The 20017-nt window shown below is 39.6% G+C and overlaps 1 protein-coding gene across 2 annotated transcripts in view; it reads right to left on the bottom strand.

The window, feature by feature from the left end:
• KDM7A (lysine demethylase 7A) overlaps positions 1 to 20017 on the bottom strand; it is a 65540-nt gene that overhangs the window by 37804 nt on the left and 7719 nt on the right. For both annotated transcript variants that reach the window (XM_040560820.1, XM_040560829.1), the window contains exons 2-3: positions 3516 to 3601; positions 87 to 204 (exon numbers count right to left, since the gene is read on the bottom strand). In XM_040560820.1, the coding sequence (XP_040416754.1) occupies positions 87 to 204; positions 3516 to 3601 (204 nt within the window). The remainder of the gene's footprint in view (positions 1 to 86; positions 205 to 3515; positions 3602 to 20017) is intronic.

Below are 20017 nucleotides of genomic sequence, written 5' to 3' on the forward strand. Positions count from 1 at the left end.
TATTTACCTTCTCGAAGACATGCTCAGCCCACTAAGTTTCTCTATTATTTTTTTTTCCACTGAAATGTTTAAGTGAGCTTCTGTACCTTGGAAAAGAACGAGCCCGCAGCTGTTTAACGAAGGTCCGCGTTCCAGCCTGCACCGGTTTGGAGCCATCATCCAACTCCGTGTAGTCATGTCTGTGCCAGTTCCTCCTCTTTTTCACTACAAGTTTCAGAAGGATTAAACTTTAAATCAGTTAAATCAGATGCCTAAGATTAGCAGTCATTCTATCAGCGAGGCAGACATGCCTCAGTCACATTATTGAGATTAACAAATCTTATTGGATACGTAGGTGACACCTTACCTATCTGCAACAAATGAAATCTTCAGAAGACCTGACAATGACCATTTGGACTCCTAGAGCTCCTCCCATCTGACAACATCAGTGCACATTATACACAAAGATTCAAAATGCCATACTGAGTGCAGCATAAATAAACAGTAACAACCTGAAAATTGTTCAAATCTAAAGAGTAAATCAATAAAATTTGAATATTAATTTCCTAAATCTCCAATTTTTATTTTTAATAAATAGAAGAACCCTACCTCTTCAAGATCCTGAAGACTTCGTTTTATGCATTAGTACAGAATTAACAGAACCTAATCCCATTGTGCTATCTCACCACATGGAACAAAAAACCACCCTTATTTTATTCAGTTTATCTTACCATAACAATTTGAGGTATAAAGTGTTTTGGCAGGTACAACCTTTACTAGGCAATACATATAGTAATATGCAATACATATATATATATATATGTGTGTGTATATATATATGTATATATATATAATTAATATGCAATACATATAATGCGAGCATTGTGCCCCAAAACGATGATATTCTGAGTTGCTCTAAACTGGTATTCTCCATCACAAAATAATAATAATAATAAAGAATAAAGAATAAGTTACTGTTCTATTACAATTTGGGGAACCTGAGAGTCCAAAAGCAACTAAATTGCATTTTTAACATCTCCTTATACTTAAACGGCCGAGGAAAATTAAAAACTAGACATTCACATAAAATTTGGTGTGTTGGTTTCCCATTGAAAAATGACAGATAATCAAATCAAGAAGTGTGTTGGTTTTTTTTTTAATTGAAATATAAAAAGAAATTGATCAATACTCCTGTATTAGTTAATTTGATTTTTACATCTAACTATATAGTAGCTTTCTTTTAATTACTGGAGCTCTTACATAATTAATTTTGTAAGATACTGAATCTAAATCCACTTGGATAAAGTGTATGTTTCTTGTATATTCTCGCAGTTTTTTTTGGTTGGTTGTTTTTTTTTTTCCACAATGTCATTTTATTAGGTGGGACTATATATCTGCCGAAATTACAGATATACTTATCCTCTTAAACACAGTTGAATTCTGGTCTCTTTCAGAACTCCTTTAGACAAAGGGGTTTTAGAATATGAAGCAGTAAATAAAAGATGTCTTTACTTATACACATAATTGCATACAACTGAAGCACTGTGAAGCATTGTTGCAACATTTAAAGTCAAGAAACATTACCAGTCTCTCTCAACATTAAAACATGCTGAAGTCCAAACCACAAACCATCACAGATTTGATTCTGGCAACTTAGCTAAGTTACAATTAATAAAATTACAAATTAAGATATATTTCAATATATCACCTCTCCTTGGGTTGATAAGCCTGAAGCTTTTAATAAATCTAGAAGATGTACTCACTTCAGGCAATATGATGTAGTAAGGATAATTTTTACTACTGATTCTTGTCTTTTAAAAGACTTCCAACACAGAAATGACTCAAATTGCTGCAGGTGAAACAAAGCTGGCATTAGAAGCCTTTGCATAAAAAAAAAAAAAAAAGGTTATTCACAGGAATCAACAGGATGATGAAGCACACTAGTTCTGTCAAATAAACAAAAGAAAAAAGCTCCAAATTCTCTAGATTTTTAGTATTTTGAAAGTCTGATAGGTACCCCCTTCCACTCTTTCTCCCAGTCCCTCTATTCCACAGGAAAAAAAAATACAGGCAGAAAGGTGGGAAAAGAAATGTCTGATATTTGTACTCTTATTTACAAGAGACACATACAGCGTTTTAACTGAAAGAGATGTCCAGAACAGTAAAAACCACAAGCAAGTAAAAGACCATTTATCTTACCTTTCAGGCCCTAACATGAAGGTAGCTAATATTGAAAGTATTAAATATAACCTACATACAAAATACATATCATACAACATGTATTAATTACATAAAATAAGTGAAATTAATCACTCCATTCATACTCCATAAAACTACCAATGAAGGTGCAGTGGTTTCAAAATTATTGTTTCTAAATGGTAAAGTGAATTCAGCTTTGTAAAGATTCTAGATCTTGAGGTGGCTGTAAACCATTAAGTGGTCTTCAAGCAAAGAAAAAAATATATATGAAAAAACCACAAATGACCACAACATACTGCTTGGACACTAAGCACATATAGACATTTTTCGTGTTAGTGCGTAAGAAACACAGTACATATATACATTTTTCAGGTTTGAACATAGAAACTTAATTCATTGCTGGATAGGTGAAATTCATTTTTACGTTACTTTCTTTTGAGAACAGAAGTCATGTTGAAAAATCTAGGGAATTGGATACATCAGTGCCCTTGCAGTAGTTACAGAAGGACAAAAAAACATTTTCTTCAGAAGTGAAATGTTATCTTTCCACTCCAGATCTCTACAGTGTATGTATCTACTGATAGAACCAAAGAGGTCTGCCTCTCTTGCCACTCTGTTTCAGTCTCTTCTGGTAGCTCACAAAATTCCTTGGAACTTGGTGGAAACATGTTCACAAATCAGATATCTGGAATTCAGAGCAGTGTAAGTCTCAAGGACATAAAAGAAAAGTAAGACAGCAAGCTCCAATTCTCAAATTTCACTGGATTGTTGTGACATATACTCTTTAATCATCAAAAAAGATAAGAGAGCTACCTTTTATATTTTCTCAAGGTTGCTTTCCTAGGTATGAGGATTTTCGTGATTAAAATACAGAATAGTGAGCAGTCTTTTGGAACTTTTTTTCTTTTATTTTTTTTTTAAAGTAGCATGTAATATATACAGTAGGAGAAAGCATCACTACCTGTACTTGACTTTTTTTTTTTTAATGATTCCCTAACTTTTGGTCTCTCTCTCTCTATCAAGTACAGATTGTTTTCTTCTAGCTCTGCACACTTCGATTTCTCTAATCTATAGCTGTGGTTTATATTTTATTCTATCTTCATCTCCAGATCAAGGAACCTCTCTCAAAAAAAGACAGCTTGTAGGTTTTGTTATTGTGATTGTTGTTGTTTTTTATCAGTTCAAAGTTTGTCACATAGAACCAGTACCTCCTAAATAATCAGTCATCTTGAACATCCCTCTGAATAGTCTTTTTCAATAGCACTTCGAGAGAAGAGACATTAAAAATATAAAATATATATATGTGAATAATATATATCTGAATAACCCGTACTTACTTAGAGAAGGTCCATGGAGAATTGCACAGTTGGGACAATGGTACAGATCAATGTCAACAGCATGATGCTCCTCTACCCCAACACAGCTGCAATAATATTTTTAAAATGTTAATGAGAATACATACAAGATTTATCTTTCAAGCCAAAAAATAGTTACATCTTAAGTCTTTACCAGAATATGCTTAGTCTACAAAATCATAATGAGATACCAAATTATCTCAACTACTAGGTTGCCACATAAATTTTGAGTAACAGTTTACCACTGAACAGAGAATGCCATTAAAAAAAAAAAAGAAAAGAAAAGAAAAGAAAAGAAAACAAGAATCAAGCTCCTTTAAAAATGACTCCATAGTATACACCACTGCCCTCTACCCCCTCTCCCAAGGCTTTGATCCTCATTACAGTAAACAGTGTACACGAAATCATTCTATCAATTCTCTTTATAAAATTTATAATTTAAAGAAAAAAATCTGAAACCTACGTGTTGCCAATTTCTATAAGATAACATGGATTTTTTTCATATATTTCTGCAAAAAGTACATAACGAACTCCTACCCCAATACTTTTGTATTACCCCTGAAATCTTTACACCACCAGTGCTAGCTATATAAAGTACACTGTGATCACACAAATCACATAATAGCAGTGTTTCTGTGATTTTAAAAATCACATTTGTAGTAATGTTTTCCTTGTGCACATTTTCCCCAGATAAAGCAGTCAAAGTGGGATTAAAGTTGAAGATCTTTATAACAGTCATGAGAAAATATCTACTCTACTATCTCAATAACAATATTTTAAAGCCAAAAGGAAGTCAATCTTTTGGAAGATCAAATGCTAGAGATGAATCGGAGAAGCCATGCTTTTCACAGAGTTCACAAGAACAAAAATCCCTACTTGCTGGTAGAATCTGAATCCTGACAGAATTCTCTCTCTCAAAAGTTCATTGAAGCTTAGAAAAATGCTGACTTTATAATAGGGAAACAAGACTGCAATGTTAATTTTTTTACACCACAATTACATCTTTCCATTTAATGCATTCTAGGAACATGAGAACTTAAACACTACTCCATTCAAGTAACCCACTTCATCTCAAAAGTGTAACAACAGCCTAAACATTGAAGCTTTGAAATGGCCCAGCTACAAGAAGTCTTTGCCCTAGCAACCTAGTGCCAAAACTGATGACATGATCCAGAAAATACCAGCTAAACAACTGCTAAAACAACACACTAAATAGTCTAGCATTCAAAGTGTACCAATGAGCAAGTCAAATCTGAAACTAAAAAGCATCTCTCAACGAGAAGCACATCATTCTGAATTCTTTGTGAACAGCTTCAGCTGGTTCTTCTACTTAGCCATTCACTAAACAACACATGAAATTAAGGTTATATAACTTTTTGTGTGTACTATACTAAAACCTGAATATAAAGCTCAGCTGCCAAATAAGTTTCATCAAAATTATTTCAATATTTGCATCTTTTTAAGATCACAACTACAGAAATTATTACATGATTCAGCTAACATATAAACAGAAACAAAGGCAAAAGCAATCTTTTAAAATGCTTATCCAATTTCTTTTTATATTCTCTCTCCTTTGATAGAATTGAAGCGTAACTCAGTCATATTATTATAAGAAAACTGTTTTAAAATATACACTCCAAAAGGCCCAAATCATAAGGCTGGTTTATGCATACACTTGAGAATCTCACTATTTTAGCTAAATTTCTGATTTCCAAACAGCTGAAGATATTAGTGTTGGACTGTATCTTGCTGAGATTTGCATAATTATTCAATGAAGCACTGCTCCGTGTAAAAATTTCACATACTCCCTTTATTCCTTTTTCGTGGTGTAGATCTAACTTGGTCATCATCATCCCAGCCAGATTATCTTGCTGACTAACAGTAAGAACTTCAGAGTGTATAGCAATAGTTCCTTCAAGCTTTGACACCTGCTCGTCATACTCTGTTTAAGAGCATTAACTTTATTGTCTCTTATAAAATACTACAGATAACCTGAAAATAAAACAGAAATTCTTTTAAATACTAAGCACTTTCCCTGACTCGATTAAGCCCACAAAGGCTTAATCACAAAGCCCTTTCCTGGAGGCACCACGGGCTTGTGTACAGAGACAGGTGATACTGGAGGGGGATTACAGTAGTTGGAACAGCCACTCAATAAAAAGCCAACAATTTCAACCTGTGATTTGTGCTCAAAGTTCAGAACTAACTGAAAAGGCAAAACATTACCTGGGAGATACAAGAAGGGAATCTACCAGCAGATACCTGACTGACACAAAGGGCAAAGGAGGATCCAGCACCCGCAAGAACAAGTGCTGACAAGGATGCCATAGAGGATATCAATCACATACAGCACCATAAGTCACTTTCCTGAGTCTCTTTCTGCAACATGCACAGACAAATGTGACATTAATCATTTTGGCTACCAGCAAACAATCAATTACTGTGATAAGTGCAACTTCAGACCTCAAGTATCAAAGCAAGGTCACTAAGAGAGAGCACAGGGCCTGAAAAGCATTAGCATACTCAAACAGTAACACTCCCAGTCCACTGGATGCTTTCCTGAATGAAATACCGTTATTATCCTTCACCTCTCCACCCATTTGGGTTGAAATGTCTTCAGTATATACTACCTAGTTTTTGAATTTCTCATCTCCTGCAGGAAGGCTGTAGACTAATCCTAAAGTATCATGGCAAGGTCAGCAAGAGGTAGTAGAAGAATCTGGCAAGTAATATTTTTTTTTCCACACAAAAGAACATGCCCATCCCTTGCAAGCAAAGAAATCCTTTGCTACTCAAAGTTCAAGGAACCAGTTGTCCAGACTTAAGTCTCATGAGAAAGCAAGTGGCTTGGCTTTAGTCTGAACTTCCCATCTGACTGTTCAAATTCTAGGTATACAAAAGCAGCACACATAAATCAGAAACAACCAGAGGAGGACTGTCTAACATACACAATAGCTACTAACGGATCACTGTTTTTAAGCAAAGGGAAAATAAGCCTTCTTTCACATAAGAAAAGAACCTACAAATGCTGTTCTCTACTGTAGTATTGCTATTCATTTATATGTCAGTAGATAAGATGAGTACAGATAATTTGGAATGGTGGATTCAACAATTTCATGATTGGGCTGGAATGCCTTGTAGGAAGAGATTACTGAAGTCCAATACCTTTTGTATTAGGTTTATGTGTCAAGGTTTTGGTAGAGGGAAGCTGCAGGGGTGGCCTCCGTGAGCAAAGCCCAGCAGCTGCCCCATGTTAGTGAAGAGCCAGCTCCAGCTAGCTCCATCCCACTGCTGGCCAGAGCTGAGGGACATGGGCCACACCTCTGAGAGAACATAATTCAGGAAGGGAAAAACCTGCTGCGCAACAGCAGCTGGGAGAGGAGTGAGAAAAATGTGAGAGAAGCAGCCCTGCAGCCCCCAAGGCCAGCACAGGAGGGCAGGAGGTGCTCCAAGCACGGAGCAGAAGTTCCCCTGCGGCCTGCGGAGAGGCCCCTGGTGGAGCAGGCTGTCCCCCTGCAGCCCATGGGTCCCACATGGAGCAGATCTCCACGCTGCAGCCCGTGGGTGGAGGAGCCCCCAGTGGAGCAGGTGGATGTGGCCTGGAGGAGGCTGCGGCCCATGGAGAGCCCCCGCAGGAGCAGGCCCCGGGCCGGAGCTGCAGCCCGTGGAGAGGAGCCCACGCAGGAGCAGGGGGTCTGGGGGGAGCTGCCGCCCACCCGTGGGGGACCCATGCTGGAGCAGTTTGCTCCTGGGGGATGGACCCCGTGGTACAGAGCCATGTGGGAGCAGTGCTTGAAGAGCTGCTGCCTGTGGGCAGCCCCCGCAGGATCAGCTTGGGAAGGACGGCATCCTGTGGGAGAGACCCCACAGGGAGCAGGGGCAGGCAGTGACCCTGAAGGAGTTGTGGAGAAGCGTTAAGGACTGACCACAACCCCCATTCCCCCGTGCCGCTCTGGGGGAAGAGGTAGAATAGGGTGGATGGGGGGGAAGGTGTTTTTAGTTTCTCACTGCTCAAGTCTGCCACTGATAGGCAATAAATTACATAAATCTCCCTATGCTGAGCCTGCTTTGCCCATAACAGCAATTGGTGAGCCATCTCCCTGTCCTTATCTCAACCCACAAGCTGTTCTTTTCGTCATATTTTCTCAACCCGTTCTGTTTTTTTTGGGGGGGGAGTGAGCGAGCATCATGGTGGAGTTTATCACCTACCCATGTGAAACCACCACAACTTTACAGGAAACACTGTCCCTGAAGACTGCATGGTTGCACGAACCCATCCAAGGCACTGGGCTGCTCTTCTCTGCTACAGCAGCACAGTGTTGGTGGATCAAGTATCAGAGCCAGGTCAGTCACCGGAAGGACTGCTGCACCTTCAAAATCTAATAGCTGCTTACTCAAACTATTCTTGCTTTTTTCTTTTCACCACTTTTAGTGTTATCAAGCACATCCATAGCATTTTGGATATTGCTTAACTGCTGTTGTTGGTCTCATTGAAAGAACCCTGGTTTCAGCAGGAAAAAAAAAACAACACGCAGAAGACAAAGCACTCTTGATTCACGACTTTATTTTCACATCCCCTTTATAAGCGATAATCACATGAAAAGCTATCTTATTAAAAGACTATATACTCTACCGTTATATAAAATTTCAAGTATAAAAGGGAATGAATGCAAATCTTGTATTCATTCTTGCTAGTATGTTTAGACACAATATCTTCTTTCTTTTCCAAGCTCTAAAATTGCTAAAAATTGTTTTTTCAGAGATACACTTATACTCTCCCTGAATAAATACTGTGGGTACTCTTCTTTTTCTTTCTCCGCTATCCTATTTCTGAGCAAGAACTCAGCACATCCTCTTCTTCAACTCCCCCTTACATCGACACCCACAAGCTTCTGTTGCTATGTCTCAGAAAGCACTTGCAGGCATTATCTGGTACAAGGAAGAAGAAAAAGCACACATCTTGACATCCAGTAGGAAAAAAAAATCAACAAAAATGCTGGAACAGATGAAAAATACTAGGGCTATTACAGCATGTTCCCCGTTATTAGGAATGCAGGGCTATAGACAATTACAAGGGGTATAGGCTTTTCTCCCCTTGACTCCTGCTCATTACATGAAAGAGCAGATCCCCAAATCCTTTTTTGATTTCCATTTTGCCTCCAAAAGACCTGAGAAGATGTATAGACAGTGAGTCCCTACTGTGTCTTACCAGGAATGAGAAAAAGAATACTTAAGTTCTTGAGGTAGCAGAGATCAATTAGTAATGTGACAACCTTAATTGTCCAAAAACTGTAGTGACTACCTCGGGGTACGGTTTCTCAGAATATTAAACTGAGCGTGGCTGTTGCTCCGAAGAAAAGGTCCCAACCTGCCTCCCGCAACTGCCTGACCATATACTCCCCTTGTGTCTGTCACCAGATCTAACCATCAGGCAGCCACACATCAAGTCAGCTAAGCAAGCTGATCAGCAGCAAGTTAGCCCCTGCTCAACTCACTTTTTCAAACAGACTTCAGAAACCCTGACAATAAGAGTCTTAAACGTAAGTAAATAACTCAAGTGTTACCAGTTACAGAAATACCTCACTATTTACCAAATACAAGCTTAGTGGAATTTTTAAGATGTGTTATTTGAAAACACTGCTTTATTTCATTTCTAACCTATTTTGGCTTTCTAAAAATGACTGCTCAACAATAGGAAAGAGATGTCACTTGAGCAATCTTAGGCTGACAAAACACACATATAAGATTGTATAGGCCTTACTACTAAATTTCAAATCACAGATGAGAGATATTCCTATTAAAATACTGAGCAAAGAACTATCTAAGTGGTAGGCACGTACTACAATAAACTTTTCAGTTTACAAGGTCTGCAGTTGCTGCTTTCATTTCTGTGTATTTGAGCTTAACAACAAAACCCAAAATATTATTGCCCTAATTGTCGAAATTAATTAGCCAAGGTGCAAGGTATGCAAAGAATGGTTTTGCATACCCCATTCCAAGAATGCAAAGAGAAGCATTTTTGCCCAGCAAGGTGATGGGGTACAAAGTCAATTTGGCAAACTTTAATTTTCTGTTTAGTCATTAACTCAAGCCTATACTATGCAACTGGCGCAAGGATGTTACATAGGCAATATTTACAGGATAAAACAATGAAAGTACTGAAGATGTCACTGCCACAGCTAAATAGTTCTCTAGTACTTCTGAAGCCACAACTGTTAATCCTTCATGGAAGATATGAAAGTAATTAATTAGGCATAGAAAGACAAAGTCAGCATGACAGTACTGTTGTCAGACTACATGTCAGACTACTGTAGAACAAAAACAGCTAAAAAATTAAGTTTGTTTGAAGGAGAGTCTAAAACTTAAATGTGGTAAGCTTTTAAAAAAATGAACCTCTTAAACCTTTTAAAAAAAATGAACCGGTTAGATATTTTCCCTTCTTCAAAATGCATGTAGTTGCATACATAAATATGAACACGCAGTCATAAAACTGACCAAAATAAAAATCAACATGGAAATGTGGAAAGAACCACCAGCTTCCTCTTAGTCTTACCACGATAAGTATGGCAACAACTCTGGAATCACAATGGGAACTGTAATTTTAGGCTTATGCAGGGATTTACTCTGATAATTAAATAATTTAAAAGAAGTGGCAGACTTCTATTCACTAAATATTAGAAACATACTGCCATAAAACAAATTACACAAAAAACACCCAACAGGAAAGTATTTGAGCTTTTATTTTCTCCATATTTATTCATTTTCCAAAGCAAAGTATGTTTTAAGGGGAACTATTCCTATAAGCACATTTCAAATAGAATACGTAAATACACTATTTAAAAAGAAAAATCAAAAAAGAAAAACATTTATCTCTAGCAAGTATTCCTTCTCTTAGGGCTACCAATTTTCTCCAGAAAATACTTTTTCATACAACAACCTCAAGAATGACAACGCTTCATGCCATTAACACACAACTCTGCCCCTCTTTGATTGCTCAGACATCTTTCAGTCTTATGAGATCTTCCTCTAGATTAATCATTACATCACACACTAAAAATATAAACATTCATTATATAGGTTTAGTATTCCCTAATGTAATTGATCCCTGTTCCTTTTAAATTAAGTAGTGTTTCTCTGACGTGATGTGTCACAGTAATACAAACATGCAGATAAGTATATGATCTATTTTAATTTCCAAAGGGCTTTCTAGTGATCAGACTTTCTGGACATCCAGAGTCAAAACCTAAAGTTTGATACCCATGGTAGTGCCATCCTTGCAGCAGACACTTTTAATGCCAACACTCAAGCACATTCTTTCATCGAGAAAGAAAATCAATATAGATAGTTTCTCTTTGAAGTACCACTGCTTTTCATTCACCCAAAGCACAGAGGCTAAAATAAATAAAAATCAGCAAGTGACATCTTGTCAAAGAAAGCTCAGCTCCACAGAATGGATTCTGAAAAGTAGAAATGTGAAAAGAAAGCCACGAGCAACGGAACAAAGCTATCTAGTTACATAACAATACAGGTTTGGGTATGGGTACACAAAACCTTCCACCTATATTTAGGGATGTATTCAACTTAACCACCATGGTACCTGAAGTCTCACGGAAACAACACTGAACTTATTTGCACATTGATTCTAATTTTCTAATTTGAGTCCAATCAGAAAATGAAATGCTAAGTTTTTGAGAGTGAACATATACATGTTTCCGAAGATCTGGTGTATTAGTACAATCAAATTGCTACATTGAAGTAAAGAGAGAAAGGACCCCTACTTTCATAGAATACTTTGACAACTGAGTATTTTGTATAATCAGCATAATCATGTATCTAATCATCTATGCTTATGAAAAGGTGGAACACTGATTTTCCATACAACGATTTTATATAACTATTACTAATTCGGGCAGGGTTCATGCTGCAGTCAAAATAAGTACAGGCTCAGGATTTCCAAAGAACTTCACATGCAAAAATGTCCACCGAAGGCAAACAACCTTTTCATCACCAGATAGGAGTGTCACGAGACACACAGACTGGCTTACCACCATGAATTACATGTAACAGCTTTATGAGAGAAGTACTTTTGCTAGTAATAACTTTGTGACAAGGCAGAGTTAACATCACTGAAGTATGTGGGATGTATTCCTTCTGTTTAGTATCATCCATTAAGCGCGCACACAATTTCTCTCTCCTTCTTATGCAATAAGAGATTTCTGCTTATTCTTCCCAACTATACCGATCGCATTAAGCTGCTTTAAAAGAATATTTACAGTTCATTTTTGTCCCCACCCTTTTGAAAACATTGTTTTACAGAAATGAAGGTCTGAAGGAACCTACATCATTTACTGTAGATTTTTATCAAAATAAGCTGCCCCAATAAGATCAGAAAAATCACATTTAAGTAAACTACGGCAAACCTCAAAACTAAACAGTATGTCAGTGAGAGCCGAGAGAAAAAAGCCTTTAAAAGCTGCAGTGGCGTTTGAAGGCCTTATTTCAGTGTGAAAGTGATTAGATGAGATAAAGCAGGATGACACCAGCAAGTGAATCATGACATATGATTTATAGGAAAGCAAGAAAAAGAAGCCTACATCAATCTGACCTGAAAAGCATCTCTTCAGCGCTTTAAAACTAGCGATCAGCTCAGGAGTCCAGGACTGCCCTGTGCTGCAGCTCATGCTCCCACCTGCCTCCACTGCACCCCCAGTATGCCCAGCCTGACACACCACAGAAGAGGGAAACCAGTTGCCTGGTCTTACAGATCTGCTAAGAGATGGTGTCTGAAGTAACTGCTAGAAGCACGATGAAGTAAATGAAAACTATCCTGCCCTCCCCACAACTGATGCAGGTGGAAAAAAAAAAAAAAACGCATTAAGACTGGATTTAAGTAATTCTAGGAAAACTGGTTTCTTTGTTATATATTGTCTACACACATGTGCTTGCCTCAACTTTCACTGGTGTTATTTTCATCTTTCTCTTCCTCCATGCCAACTTGCACAGACTAATTCTGTCTCTACCTTAATGAATCATTGCAGGTGATGCAGTTTAAGGAGTGCTGAGTCCCAGTTCCTTTGGCCACAGACAATACAAACCAGTCCTGGTTACACTGCAGAGTTTGTACCAGGTTTCTTTTCCTGGTAGGTAGCAAGGTCCTTTTGTGCACCAAACACACAAGCCGGCTATTTGGTTCTAAGGAGAGGGCAGTGGACAGTGGAAGAGGATGAGAAGTAGGAAGTCAACCGAATCAAAAGCTGTCTTTGAAGAGAAACTGAGGCTCTACCTACAGTGACAAACAAATTTCAAGAAGCAGTGATGTGATACAGCTTGCATTGATCTAGCAGCTGGCAGCCACTGGAAGAGGCAAGCTCCTCATTCACTTCCAACCGAGCACTCCCATTCCCTTTCTCAGCCATAGCCCCAGCACTAGTCTGGTTACAAAGCACCTTGTTTTCACTTGCCTATCTGACAGAAACTAACCTAACCAGTTCAGTTCCCTGTTTACCAGGTCACTTTACAGCACAGACAGCTATCAGAACCAGCCTGTGAAAGGGAGCGGGACTGTGTAATCTGGAGAGGGCTGTGAGAAGCAGGACTGCCCTGTCTGGCAGCAGAAATCACTAGGCTGGTCAGCGCTATGGGGTAACCTTACCCTCATTGTGCACTGATGCTTGGACTAGCAGGGGTTAATGGATTGCCAACAGCTTACACAATCAGGTTGCAGGGAGAGATGTTCTTCTGAAACAGACCTGAAAAACAGCCTAGAATTTAACCATATGATCTGCACAACACAGAAAAAAAGATGTTATCACGTCCAAGAGATGTGTGTGTTGGCACTGGACGCCAAGTGAAGCAAGCTCTTTTTAGACAGCACAACATTTATGATGGTCTTACTCTGACTGCCTTTAGATAACCTGATCCTTCTTTGAAGTATTTAGTTTTATCAGTTCCTTGAGACCAGGTAGCTGTAGATCCAGGTGCAAGAACGGCTGAGGCAGGTACCAGGCAGAGCCATGATTTTATGCCACTGTCCACATTGTTTGCCTACAAAACTGTCTTTCCAGTAACTCCAACAGATCAGTTTGAAAGCCACATTTCTAAACCACAGGATGGCTCTCCATAAAGAAGAGCAAGATCAGAGAGATGAACTTTCAGACTGTTTCCCACCTCGTAGTTTGAGAGAAACATGATGACCATTCTGAAAATGTGTAGACACCTGCCTGCTTTTAATACAAGGAATGTCGCTTGATGCCAGGTTGTTGGAAGACAAGACTTGATGTCTTTCTTTGTGTGCACACACGTTTTGTTTGGCTGGGTTTGTTGTTGTTGCTGTTCTGGGTGTGAGGTTTGGAGTTTGTTTTAGAACACTCACAATACTGACACACTCAGCAATTCTTAAATTCCAGAATTACACACACACAAGCCTTAGAAAAAAACATTTAATGTCATATTCTTTTATATGAAACAAATCTCTTTAGCATTAAGTATTAGGCCAAACAATCCGTTCAGGTGATCTACACCACATATTAAGAACAGTTTTTGATCCACTTGGCAATCTCGTTGGTATCTTCAGCAGTTCCATTTCCTTCTCAACAGCTCGAAGCGTTGACTGCTCCTCACCAGTGAAGGGCCTGGACTGCAGCCTCCTGCAGAGCGCTGCCTGGTAATTCCGCTTGCCTAATACAGACGAGCTGTTTAGAAAGATCAGGTTGCCTAATAGAGACAAGCTGTTTAGAAAGATGATGCACGCACGACAAGTACTATCAGTACTCTGTTACTTCATGCAGTGCAGTCTGTACATCTTTCAACATTCTGAGTAACGCTGTCAGTAGACACCATCAGACGTGTCCCAAGCCCAGTCACAATAAAAGCTATGAAGGTGAACAGGTAGAAAACCCACAAAGGCTTCTTTGCCTGAAGGGACTGATCAGGAAGCTAACAACTGGGCTTTTTTTTAAACCTGTGCACCTGCATTAGGAAACGTCAGGCATGATTTGAGAACACAACTTTCAGTTAACAACAGGGCAGTACCCTTTCCTAGCCCCCCGTTCTAGCACCAGTAACCAGCGTTAGCACAAGCTTTAAGACTGCACTGCTGCAAATCCCTTATTCCTGGGTTACTTGCTGTGGGGCTATTTATACAGACTGCAGCAGCAGCAAGTTCGTTCAGGCTGCTTTATGCACCTTTTAATTGGTGCCTTGAACTGAACACACTGTATCACCTCACTGCTTTAAAAGTTTCTGAATCAGATTGGTGATTGGTTTTAAAGACTTCCTAACACTCACCAGAACACTCAGGCTCTGCAGCTGTACCTAAAATGAATTTATTTCCTTCAAAATTCAAATCATTAAATATTTCCCCTCCCTTAAGAAAAAAAAGCAAAACTCAAAGACATTTTTATACTCTTTTGCCTCCCAGTTATGTAATTCCCCCTCGTCTACAATCTTCTTCTGCCATTGCTAAGAACTTACTTTTTCCCTTGATCAAGCTTTTTAGCAAGCACAGTAATTTCTGCATTTTCTAACCACAACACAGAATAACGCACGATGGCTTCCAAAGCTTTGAAATACCTTACTTTTATATGGCAAATAAACTTGAAGTCAATAGCAAGCAGAGACAGACGCTTCATTTTTGAAGAAATCCGAGAGCAAACTGGCTCATCATCGCTGCTCACCATCCTCATTTCAAACGCAGATGGAGTAGTTGATTACATTAACTTCTATTTAAGCTATGATACAAGCAAACTGTTTCAGATACACAGATAATGAGTTTAAATATCAGATGTTATGTTGGCTGGCTGGCAGAGCAGTAAGTAGAATAAGCTCCTTCAATCAACTGGATAATGCCCATAATTTAGAGATCTTTATTGGATTTTCAGCTGCTTATAGAGGTCCAGAGGAACATACCAGCAAAACTGCATCCCTGTAGTCCATGACATATCAATAACTTGCTTCTACACATTATTCTATCTACAGTAATCTAACTGTTCAATCCTCCTCAGATGGAATTAATGAAGCATAGTTATTTTCAGACCACATGGAAACTTCAAATAGCGCAGAACAAAGCTAAATAGAGTTTGGGGGTTGAGTTACATCAGCGCTAAGGTTTAATTTTATCTGTATCAATTATTTTTATTCTGGTTACAATTTAACACACTGATTTTAATCTCAAACTCTAAACAGTTCAGATCCAGGTTACTGAAAGCAGTTTTGCTCTTTCATAAGCTATCTAAAGTCATCTACATTACTTGAAAAGGTAGAATTCTACATCTTTTATTCTAGATTGCGTACACAAACACTTTTAGAAGTAATCTTTATATCACAGTCCGTGCAACTCAGCTCCAGAGCTTTTGGAAGGGAAAAAAGATATTATCTATATATTAATCTGGCCTATGTATATGTAGCTCTTACGTCTTCTTTTTCTTCATAGTAGGCACAACACAGTTAACATGTGAACAAGGATGCACACAGGAAAATATAAAGCAAGAATCAGAGGATCTACTGCAAGAGGTCACCTGAAAGCAAGTACATTTACTATTCCCGTAAAAATTACCGGAACCATCAAGGTTCACTTATTGTGGGGGAAAAAAATAAAAGTTAATTCTTTAGGACAAAAATTCTAGCTCAAAATTTTCTTAGTTGTTTCTATGAGTGAAGATAGGAAGCCTGCCAAAGAGCAACACGTCCATGTTGACAAGTTTTGGGTGTCAATACGACAAGCAGTGATTGTATGAAAATGTTTTGTTATAAGTCTTTGCAATTCAAGAATGAAAGTACACATCATGGGTCTCAGGCTTTGTCTGCAAAGGAAATCTGCACCAGTACACACTGTAGACTGACGGGCCACGACACAGCTCTGCAAGAGCAGCTTGTGGCTGTGGCGAACAGCAAGAGGATCTTGACACAGCAACGCAGCCTCAAGGCAAAGGTGGCTAACGGTATCCTGGGCTGCTTGAGGCAAAGCATGGCCAGCAGTGGAGGGAGGTCATCCTTCCCTCTGCTCAGCACTGGTGAGGCTACGCCAGGGCACTGGGACCAGTGCTGGGCTCCCAGTACAAGGGGAACAAAGACTCACTGGAACGAGTCCACCTTGAACCAGTCCAAGACCTTTTGGAGTAACGCTAACACCTCACAGTTGTTGCCTTTCTGGTTTGAAGGTGGCAGTAATGGTTTCCTTTTCTTTTCTACCTCTACTAAGATAACCCGGAAGTTCCGAAAACACTTTTCTTGACTCGTTAACAACTAGTAAATACTTCACATGAGGAAAGAACTCAATCCTTCACCACCATTTCCTAGATAAGGGATTGGAGGTCAACAATCTCCAAAGAGCATTAATTTAGTCCAATCATACACTGACTGCTAAATATTAAGCCATTTTCTTACAATTCAATTACAGAATCACAGAATCGTCTAGGTTGGAAGAGACCTCCAAGATCACCCAGTCCAACCTCTGACCTAACACTAACAAGTCCTCACTAACACTAACAAGAGCTTATCACTAAACTCTACATCTAAACGTCTTTTCAAGACCTCCAGGGATGGCGACTCCACCACCTCCCTGGGCAGCCCAGTCCAATGCCTAACAACCCTTTCAGTAAAAAGGTTCCTCCTAATATCCAACCTAAACCTCCCCTGGCACAACTTTAGCCCATTCCCCCTCATCCTGTCACCAGGCACGTGGGAGAATAGACCAATCCCCACCTCGCTACAGCCTCCTTTAAGGTACCTGTAGAGAGCGATAAGGTCGCCCCTGAGCCTCCTCTTCTCCAGGCTGAACAACCCCAGCTCCCTCAGCCGCTCCTCGTAAGACTTGTTCTCCAGACCCCTCACCAGCTTGGTCGCCCTTCTCTGGACTCTCTCGAGCACCTCCATGTCCTTCTTGTAGCGAGGAGCCCAAAACTGAACACGGTACTCGAGGTGCGGCCTCACCAGAGCCGAGTACAGGGGGACAATCACCTCCCTAGACCTGCTGGCCATGCTGCTTCTTATGCAAGCCAGGATGCTGTTGGCCTTCTTGGCCACCTGAGCACACTGCTGGCTCATATTCAGCCGACTATCAACCAGTACTCCCAGGTCCTTCTCTGCCAGGCAGCTTTCCAACCACTCATCTCCCAGCCTGTAGCGCTGCTTGGGGCTGTTGTGCCCCAGGTGCAGGACCCGGCACTTGGCCTTGTTGAACCTCATACAACTGGCCTCAGCCCATCGGTCCAGCCTATCCAGATCCTCCTGCAGAGCCTTCCTACCCTCAAGCAGATCGACACACGCGCCTAACTTGGTGTCGTCTGCAAACTTACTGAGGGTGCACTTGATCCCCTCATCCAGATTATGTAAGAGAAGTTTATTTATCAGGTTTTTTTTCTTAGTATTTTTTTAGTTTGATGGTCAGCGGTATGTAACACAGTCAAGCTACTTGAAGAGTGACGTACTACTCATTCATTATATTGCAAAGTTGGGGACTTGTCAATCTAAATATATCTATAGTCAACTTTCCCTAAAAATAAAGTTCTTACTTTTAGCAGCAATTCAAACCTTGGAATTGCATAGGACAACCTCAAACTGTATATCTATCTTCAAAAAGCACAAGAATTAAGACTGGACATGATGATGCCAATTCAGAAGCTTCCATCCAGAGAAAGATACAGAAAGCTGTATTTCAAATTAACACTGAACATCACTTACTTTCTGCACACCTTACAGTAGCTTCCATCAAATCAAAAACTCAATTATGAGTCTGTATCAGCATCAGCAAGCTTACTGGCTGCAACAGAACACAGATCTTCCACATATAATTTAAAAGAGATGGTGACCACACAATACTGATTATCTGACCATACTCAAAGCTAATTTTTTTTTCATAAGTTTTCAACTTTTTCATGATTTTTGCCTCCTTTCTTTATCCCACTCCAGCATAACAACACTGTGCAAGACTATCATCAATGACAAAATGGAATTAGATGCAGTGCTATCCTATGAAAAGATACCGATTGGGCAGGACTCGGCAGATTTCACAGCCATTCAAGTCAGAGACATGCATTGACAAATGCTAGAAAAATAAAAATGTCACAAGGGCACTGATGTGCAATAAACAAACAGAACTGTACAGTTAACCCATATCTGTTCCTTAATGTAAGGAAACAAATTCTGGGAAAACTACCAGTTGCATATGAGGCATGTATTTACCTTTGTAAGGAGCAGATAACTACCCCACATTAACAAGTCAAGCAGTGGCACCAGCAGTGGTAACTTCCTTTCACCAATATACAAGATTTCAATTTCTCTTACAGTAATGAGCCTGTTCAGTGTCCAGTAACAGAACCAGCCAGCTGGAATTAAAGAGTTTTACACTTGTACAAAGCAGAGGGCTTGAGTTTTCTTCTTTAGCCAATAAAGTTATTTCCGCATGCAAGTAAGGGCCAGGAAAGAGAACACACAGTATGTTTTCATTTTGCAATGCTAGCTGAAACACCAATTCCAAATGACAAAATTAGAATTTAACCTTTACTAGTAAGATGTAAAAGCAAGAGATAATGTTTGCAGAAGTATTTGAGAGTTATTTCTTTGCTTCAGAAAATTCTGATCTAGACAGATGATAGTCCTAACCCTAGTTCATACCTAAATCCTTCATAGCGGAGGTCCATAATGCTTCAAGCACTACTGCCTGACCACACTGGAAGTAAGAGCTACAGCTCAGGCATTTGCTTTCACTGGGTTAAATAAGGCACTCACTTTTCAGTAAGGATGCCAACCCAGTCACTCAATACCAACAACTAACCCACTATTCTTCTTTAGCAAGAATAAGAAGAGCATTCTAAGCTACTGCTCCCGAGTTCATTACAAGATACAGGAGCAGCACATTTCACCGAAGCGTTAAGAGATTCACAACGATGTTCCCAGAGGTCCTAGCAACTGACACAGGAGAGCACAGCATCAGAGGCAGCAAGCTGCTGCTCACTTTCACAGCACGTCGATGTATCCTCCGTGCAGACAAACACTGCATGTGGAACTCAACTTGAGATTTAACAGACTACATGCATACAACATTTTTAGTAGCGTGCTTTTGGTCCTTTCTTGAACAAGCAACAGAGCACAGAGAAATGCCTGGACAGCTCATCTGGGCTTGAGACTGTGGCCTGCCAACATGACACACCATCATGAAATAAAAAGGGAAAGAAAGCTCTGTCCTCAGAGGCAGGCTGGTGACATTTGCCTGGGCACACTGTCGCGTCAGTGTGACCATCCTTCTGGTAAGGTTCCTAAACCGCCCCGTACCGCTCACAGATCTGCCCTCAGTATTCCTGAAAGGCACGTGTTAGGTTCTGCAGCGACCATTCCACTTTTGCTTGCTCTTGATGCTGAGTTTTGCAAATCAACTGGATGATGTTATCATCTAGCAAAAAGATCGGAATATTTTTTTGTTACTGAAACAAAACTAAAAAACTGTATCACTGGCAAGCCAACCACAAGTTTTACAAGCAGCTTTGGAT

This window comes from Cygnus olor, chromosome 1 (genome assembly GCF_009769625.2).
Source record: "Cygnus olor isolate bCygOlo1 chromosome 1, bCygOlo1.pri.v2, whole genome shotgun sequence".
NCBI lineage: Eukaryota > Metazoa > Chordata > Aves > Anseriformes > Anatidae > Cygnus > Cygnus olor.